This window comes from Austrofundulus limnaeus, unplaced genomic scaffold (assembly GCF_001266775.1).
Source record: "Austrofundulus limnaeus strain Quisiro unplaced genomic scaffold, Austrofundulus_limnaeus-1.0 Scaffold277, whole genome shotgun sequence".
Classification (NCBI taxonomy): domain Eukaryota; kingdom Metazoa; phylum Chordata; class Actinopteri; order Cyprinodontiformes; family Rivulidae; genus Austrofundulus; species Austrofundulus limnaeus.
The window spans coordinates 215480-224020 of NW_013952679.1; the positions used below are offsets into that span (position 1 = coordinate 215480).

Genomic DNA, 8541 nt, shown 5'->3' on the forward strand with positions numbered 1-8541 from the left:
GGAGTAGAAAGTACAGATAATTGAATTAAAATGTAAGAATAAAAAGTAGGCTGAAAATTAATTACTCCACTAAAGCATAAATAACCAAAACTACTACTTCAGTAAAGTAACAAAGTATTTGTACTTAGTTAGCTGACACCTCTGGTGATAAATCCCCACCTCTGTATGGTGGTCAGGATATGATCCCTGATYGTCAGTGTGGCCTCTCTGACACAGACTGGCCCTGTGTGACCTGCTGCAGCCTGTCAGCTGTGTGGCTGATGAGTYGTTGTCACTGCAGTGTTTATCTGTGGCGCTGCTTTCATTTGTGTTCAGCACACGTCTCCTCCTCTTCCTCCCACAGCTGCACTCTTCACATTTAGTCACAGGGTATTTTTAAAAACAGACACCAAGTTGTCTGTCTCTGCAGAAATGTTATCGGCTCAGCCTCGGGCTGAGCCAGACACTGGTTCAGGAGTCTGACAGGAACATTTCGTTTTTTATGGCTCTGGTTCTTACATTTTACTGAATAAAGTATTTTAATCTCATTTAATTGAACCATTCATCCCCCTTTGTGTGAGGGACAGAGGACACCTGGACAGGTGTCTGTCCATTACAGGGACACATAAAAACAACTGTTCATTCTCACAGGGAAACCAGTCAACCTGCAGGTTTTTAACTCARGTGGTCCTGAGACCACAGGTCCAAACTTTTCATTAAAGAATGAAAAACCCACAAAGATCATTAAAATAACTTGAAAATAATAAAATTTAAAAAAATGTAGTTTAATAAAATAATGAAAAATAAACTTGTTTTTAACTTAATATTTTGTTGTCTAATCTTCAGCTGCAGAATGTCTCGTTATGAATGTTATTACAAACAGAGCGCTCTGCTCTCAGACTCTATTTAATGTTTGTTACTCTAATTTTATTTTTTGTCACTGAAGGATTCTTTTTCTCAGAAAAGAATGGTTTATATTGACCAAGACTCAGAGTTTAGCGTGAGACACAGAATGCAGATGGACACGAGGAGCTGGAGAAACATCAATCAAACAAAAAGTGATGAACAGCTGAGCTAATGGAGACAACAGATGTGAGACAGGTGTGGGCATTTCAGGATCGAGGGACTGATGAGACTTAAAGACAATCAAGAAACAAAAACCATATAAACCTACAGAACAAATGAACAACAGATCCAGACATTTATAATAATAAAAACCTAAAACATCAAAGGGGTCATTTTAATGATCAGCACTACTCAGAACCACTAAGTTTAAATGAGCAGAATCTCCTTTTATTGAATCCCACATTATTTAATGCTGCTGAAGGTTTTTATTAAAAGTGCTTCTTGGGATATTTTGCTAACAGACAGTTTAACGCAGATCATGTGTTTGTGTAAGTGACTCCAGAAGTGAATCAGTTTCAGATGTCCATCTAATGTTGACCYTCTGAGAGTTTCATTAGAACACCTTCTCTTGTTCAGGAGATATTTTGCTAACAAACACATAAACCAATCATAACGAACATTCTAATTTTGCATCTTCAGGACAAAATAATGATGATGCCACAAAATTCAGGAAAAGGAATTTTAAAAAATCCATTCCATTTGGAAGATGTGATTAAAAATGTTTCCTTGGAATAAAAAAATGGATTTTGCTGAAAGGGTTAACGACCCTCGTTGGCCCACAAACCGCAGCTTGACGGTCATGTGTCCTAGACAGTACTGAGAAATATCTCTGGTTCCTTTTAGCAGCTCAGTCTGTAGCTGGTATGTCCGGATCGTCTGGGTGTCATCAGTCTGCCTCACCGGAGCTCCGCGCGGATCCTCGCCTCGGGTCAGAGCCCGGCACCATGAAGAGCGACACAAGGTGCGCCGAGGCGTCGGCAGCGCGCGCACAGGTGACGGACCTGCTCCAGATAGTAGCAGCGGGACGGCGCGTCCTGGAGAAGCCAGACCAAACCAAGTATATGGACCTGAAGAGGAGCGGAGCGGAACCGGAGAGGAGCGGGGAGCCAGACCGGGAGCGGGTCGGTGGCGGTGCCGGGACTCCAGACTCTGACCTGCCTGGCAGAAAAGCTGATCCATCATCGTCATCATCACCCCGCTGTGCGACAAAGACAGAGGCCTCCCTTCAGCTGGGAGGTGAAAGCGCGCGCGTAATGACGCATCTGGACAGGACAGAAGAGACAGAGGACACGCAGCACGAGGACAAAACAGCCCGGGGCTGCGATTATCTGAGCGGGAGGAGTGAGTCTGAGGACAATGAGGAGGAAGAGGAGGATGAAGGTTTGGTGCTTTTTTACGAGTCCGGCCCTTTCGTGACGGAGGACGAGTCTCACTACATCACCACGCACGAGATCCAGCTCTCCGAGCTCTCAGACCACGAGGGGGACTTCGGGGTGGGCTCCTCGGCGGGCAGCTGGGACGTTGAAGATGACGGCCAGGTGTACCCGTTTGTGGATTACCGCTTGGAGGGGGACGCGCGCGCTCAGAGCGCAGCAGCGGTCAGCACTCTGCCTGAAAGTGATCCGCGCGCCGCGGCCAAGTTCTCCGGCTCAGAGGAGCAGAGCGGCGGCAACAGTGGGGGACAGATCCACCTGTCAATCAGAACCACCTCGCGAGCTATAAATGACCCTGGCACCGCTCGAGACCAGGAAAATCTCATTTATCATGCCAGGCGCGCCGGAGACATGAGCCGCTGCGTGTTTAGGGGAGTGGACGGGAAGGCAGAGCCTCTGTGTGACAAGTGTCTCATAGCTGCGCCCGGGCGCGTGCATTTTGGCGGCAAATTAAGAAGAAAAGAGACGCAGGAGCTGTCCAGCAGCACGTCCAGTGCTGTCAGCGAGCTGGACGACGCTGACAAGGAGGTGCGCAGCCTGACAGCCAGGGCCTTCAGGAGCCTGGCCCAGCCGTATGCCTTCAGCTTCAGCACCTCCAGCGAGTCCTCGGCCTCAGACCTGAACAGGTGGTCCACGTTTGTCGACCTGCAATATGGCAACATGAACGTGGAGACGAACCCAGACAGCAGAGGTTTCATCACAGCTCCCAGCAGCCAGCTGTTCACTCTGAGCGGCACGCCCCGCACGCAGCAGATCCAGCTGATGGGAAAGTTCGGCCAGGGCCACGGCGGGGTCATCCGGCTCACAGAGACACTCAACTTCCGCTGCAACGTCAAGTCTGCGGGAGAAAAGCGCGCGCCGTGCGCACAAAGCGCAGCAGGATCACGTTCCGCGGATGGAGTTACCAGCAGCGCGCTGAGTGGGGCCAGCGGGACGCCCCTCAGAGCCATGGAGGACGCGCACAAGAAGGCCGTGTTCGCCTCGAGCCTCATCAAAAATGTCCTGTCCAAGAAGATGCAGTTCGAGCAGGAGCGCAGGATGGAGAGAGGAGAGATCAGGGAGCCGCAGCAGGAGGGGGATAGGTGCAGGGAGGCCAGACGGGGCTCCAAGGTCTCCCAGACCAGCCCGGACTACAGCATCGTGTGCCTGGACGAGCTGGGGGACATCGTGGACAGCGGCTCGTCGGAGACCAGGAGCGAGTCTCAGAGACGGGACAGGAGCGCTGCCGCRCCACAAACTCATTTAGAGGCGGCGAGCGGAGCTGGAGTCGATTCTAAAAAAGGCGCAGTGGATGCGTCCAGAAGCACGCTGCTGCGGAGCCAAAATAGCGCCTTCAGATGCTGGAAGGACGAGGGGCTAGGGTTTCAGCAAGACCAGAGGAGCCTCGAAACTCTGCAGGACCACAGCGAGGCGGATCAGCCCTCAGGCACCGGGAAACTCACGCAAATGTCTCATTTGTTTGTTCCGAGGATCCAGCTGCTGTCCGGGGACGGGGAGGCCGGGCAGCAGCCGCACGGAGCGGACTGTCCTCGGGATGGAAGCGGACCCAAAGTGCGCTCCGACAACACCTTATACATCACAGACTCCTGCAGGTTCACCACATCCAAGTCCCCGGAGATWAAAATCAACCTGAGGAGCGTGAAAGACAACAGAACCGAACCTCTGGGAGTCTCCAAGCTGCGCGCTCCCAACATCAACTCCGGCCTGATCAGAACCGACAGCTTTAAATGTCAGGCCCTGGCTGCAGCTCTGAAGGGTGAGTCTTCAGATAAAGTTCCACACTTTATGGTTAGAGACATCAGGGACAACAAGGCAAAGCTGCAAACTCCCATTCACCAAGTCCGAGACGTGAGGAAACTGGTGAAAAGTTCCTATCACTTTGTTTCTTTAGATAATGACAACAAACCTGTCTCTGCTGACTGGGAACAAAAGAAACTCACACACAACCAGAATCTCAGCTCCGCCTCTCCGATAGTGATCAAATGTCAGTCAGTTAATACCAACAATACTGGGAAACAAGCAGGAAATCTGGAGTTAGTGAAACAGGAGACTTGTGACACAGGCAAATCAGAAGAGGCTAAAAGTGGCCCACCTCAGGGAGCAGCTCAGGCATCAGAAAGAGAGACGAGGACTGAGAGCAGAGTGGCTTCAAACAAGCAGGACAAAGAGTCAGAGACRACAGATAAGAAGCCAGAGTCCAAAATAGCAAATCAGGTGGCTTTGGAAAAACTCCAGGCTGCTGTAAAAACCATGGAGCAGCTTTATGTGTTCGATAAAAATGAGTGGAAAAGGAAGAGGGAGCCTCAGCTTCTGACAGACAGCCATGTCCTGTCTCTGATMGCCCGTGAGGAGCAGGGAGGACCTGAGGACAGACCAGGAGCGACAGGGCCCATCGTGGACAAGACAGTCAGAAGAGACTCCTGTCCCAATATAGACAAGAAGACCCCACTAGTGACAGCGTCCCCTGAGACTGACAGCGTCCTCAGGCGGGAGGACGCAGACCTGAAGGAGCTTCAGACGTCCAGCAGCCACGATGAAAGGTCAGGGTCAAAGTCTGTGCCGGCTCCGACCAAAACCAGGTCCAACAAGGCTGCTGACACTCGCCACCCAAACACCAACACACAGAAGCCTTTCAGCAACAAAAGTTACGCCCCCAAGTCCCCTAAACTCCCCGTAACTTTAAAAATCAGCCAGACAGGAAGGAGCAGGAAGGAAGCAGCTGAGCGGATGGACCTGGAAAGATCTGAACATCTGTTTTCCAACACATCAGCCTGCAACGAGAACTATCTCACCATTCCAGCCAAATCCCACCTCAGCAACAGCAAACCTGTTCTGTCGGCCGAAAAAACGTCAGCAAACACGTCTCAGGCTCGCCCTAGCAGTCCTCCAAGACACAAGGGATCTGAGTCCAGGAGCCTGGAGGACCACGACCCGAAGCTGAAACGTTCCAGCCTTGTGATGGAGACACACCCACAGGAAGTCCCCTCTGCCACCATCTACCACTCCTTACCACTGGGGCTGTCTGCCAGCCAGCCACAGGTGTACTGCTTCTCCCCAGCGGTGACTCCGGCCCCMACCTTGGACCCCTTCCAGGCCACTCAGAGGAAGATGCTCCTGGATCCCACCACTGGGAACTACTACCTGGTGGACACACCTGTGCAGCCCACCACGAAGCGCCTCTTTGACCCTGAAACGGGACATTATGTGGAGGTGCCAATGCCGCAGCCTCCCATGACCCCCGTGCCCCTGCCCATCTCCCCCCTGGCTCTCAGTCCTGGAGCGTACGGCCACGCCTACATGATCTACCCAAGCTTCATGCCGACACCTTCAGTCATACCTGCCCGGACCCTGGTGCAGTCCCAGCTGTCGGTGCCTTCAGAGGCAGAGACTGGAGACAGGACGTCCTCGCAGCAGAGTGAAGGCGTGTACATGGACAGTCCTTTCTACATGACCACTGCTCCCCAGGCCCCGGCAGCCTGCAGCCGGCCGCAGCACGGCTCCTCCAGCTTCAAGCAGCCACTCATCAGCATCAGCTCCCAGCAAGGACCCCGGATCATCGCCCCGCCCTCGTTTGACGGGACCACCATGAGCTTTGTGGTGGAGCACAGATAAGTCTCTGTCAGGTGAGTTTCTCATAAACAGGTTCAGCTGTTTAAACACGGAGACAAAGAAGTCAAACAGGATTATTATGAATTCAGATTCTTTTATTGTCCTTCAACACAACATCAGGGAYGCACTGTWGAACGAAATTACGATGCAAATTAGCACACGACATAGACAACTTGACAAACTATAAAGCAACGTAGAGTTCTAACTTCTAAATACTAAAATTAAACAAAGTAAAGTATCTTAGGCACATAGAAACAAAACAGAATAAATATATAGTAATAAAATAAAATAAAATAGAAATAGAGTGCAGAAGAATCCAGATCAGTGTTGAGGTAGAGGTGGTTTAAATAAAAGATATGCAGTAAGGTGCGTGCATTTGCATTTGTGCAACATGTAACATCATGTGTGCAAAAACAGTGAAGAGTTCGATGAGATAGTTAAAGGAGTGTTTGGTCAGCAGCTGAGCAAATTAAAAACAAAAATAATTCTGAGCAGGTAGATGAGATTCTAATTCAGACTTGGGTATTTATGCAGTGTTCATAAGTCTGATGGTGGGTGAGTCGATATTATCCCAACATTTCTGTTTATTTAGGCCTGTTCACATGTTGGATAAGAAAAAGTGACATTTTGTGAACCTYCATTACAAGTTTTAGTTAGAAGCTGATTTAGATGTTTTCTTTCAGTTCTGCAACTAATGCTGTGGTTTGTAGTTATTTGTGTCTAATGGGATTTGTCTGTAGTTCTGAAGCGGAGCTCAGTATAAAAGTCATAAACAGGAAGTACAGCCTCAGTTCTGAAAAAGCTGTGACATTGTGTAAAATGTAAATAAAAACTGAAAGCAATGATTTGCAAATCTCATAAGCCTAAATTTTATTCACAGTTTAATTGTCAATGGACGGTAACCAGACTTCATTAAATTTCACATTTATTCAGATCGTCTTTACTGGTGTCTCTTTAAACCTGACCTTTGAAGAAGACACTTGGTGCTTGGACTCTTTCAGGAGATAGGTCATCCACAGTYGTTTAGATCCAGGAGGTTTCTGAAAAGAAGTCTCTCAGGTGAAATATGAACTTCCAATAAAACTTACACTTCAAGTCTCCCACAACACCACTCTTTTAAGCTTTTGAGGAAACATGTCTCATATATAACTTTTGTTCTAAAGAATAGACTAAAATACTTTCCAATCACAAAGAACAATAGACCCAACAAATCTAAGGAATCATATGTTCCTAAAGTAAACACTTCAAGGCTTGATATTTTTCAGATCTTCAACTCATTTCCCACTTAAACTAATGCACTAGCTATTGTGAGAAATTGAATTTAGTTGGACTCTTTTTAATTTTAATTCAGAATCTGTTGGGCATCCCTAATTTCAGCTTGATATTTTTAGTATGTTTCATTTTTTAGCTTGGGCTGCCATCATGATTTTTCAGTTTGCAATCAAAGTCTATTAGTGATGGCTCTCAGCAACCAATACACAGTTCTCTACATATCTGAGCACTTATTCGCTAATCTTTAGACATGATGAGCAAGTTTGACTATTGAGGGGTGTTTTTTATTTTATTTTTTGCAAAGCTTGCAGTGGTTAATTTATGTTGGAYGAACAAATATCAATCTGTTGACTGAAAATCAGTTTCTTCACACACATAATTARTATCATGTCCACATGACTACAAGGTAGCAGTGTGTGTCCATGACCAGCCAACTCTTATGGTCTTGAGATCTCCTTGCACCTTGCACAGATCCAACACACCGTAGMCCCCTCTCCGTGGGCGTGCCTGGTTCTCCTCGGTTCAACCTCGGCCAAATGTGTCTCCATTTCTGGTTTCAACCACACTTTTAAAACCAGCTCCGAGATGGTTTCAGGCAGGTAGAAGTGAGTATTTATGATTTTGACATCAGCAGACTTCAGCCTGTGGATTGGCTGAGTCCAGGCAGAACTTACAAACTCCTGGAGAGAGGTGAAGGAGACAAGCTGGACAGAGTTGTCTGAAATCAGCAGATATCTCAGGAGGTTTTGGAAAAACTGGCTGCCCACAGTTACACACGCAATTATAAACAGTGCCGCAAAATATTTATATATATATTTTTCACCACAATGGCTGAAGTCACATGCTGACGATTGACTCACAGGAACACAGAGACATGGAGACACACACCTGAGCAGAACCCAGCAGACATGAACCCAATAGATTGAGACTGGATAATGGAGACAGGGCTCATGTGAGCTACAGAACAGAACCAAGCTTCTGTGTTTCACTATCACCACAGTCTGTGGGTTTTATTTTTCACTCTTTAAAACAGAGCTGATGGAACTTGTTACCATAAAGCTCCAGTCTTCTCTCATCTAAGGACATTCTCCTTGAAGCTTTGTGGCTTTTCCATTTGCATTTTGACAGTTTCCAGTTTGTCTTTTTTATGATTTGCTTTTACTGGTTTTGTTCCAACTAATTAAGACCCCCGCACGCGAAGCGTAAGCGGGAGTCATATTGTTTTTGTACTCTTTATTTTATTTTTTATTTTTTATTTTTTTCAGTGATTTTTGGTCAACCGTAGCACAAAAACGGCTGCACCGATCAACATGAAATTTGGCAGGACTGTAGACGAGTCTGA

At 47.7% G+C, this 8541-nt stretch overlaps 1 protein-coding gene and 1 long non-coding RNA gene across 2 annotated transcripts in view; both read left to right on the plus strand.

Moving 5' to 3' along the window:
• LOC106526469 (uncharacterized) overlaps positions 1-8541 on the plus strand; it is a 19605-nt gene that overhangs the window by 7421 nt on the left and 3643 nt on the right. The gene's annotated exons all lie outside the window — the stretch shown is intronic.
• Positions 1578-8541, plus strand: part of cunh4orf54 (chromosome unknown C4orf54 homolog) — a 12021-nt gene continuing 5057 nt past the window's right edge. Inside the window, exon 1 of the mRNA XM_014021087.1 lies at positions 1578-5941. Within this exon, the coding sequence (XP_013876541.1) occupies positions 1749-5930 (4182 nt within the window). The 5' untranslated portion in view covers positions 1578-1748 and the 3' untranslated portion in view covers positions 5931-5941. The remainder of the gene's footprint in view (positions 5942-8541) is intronic.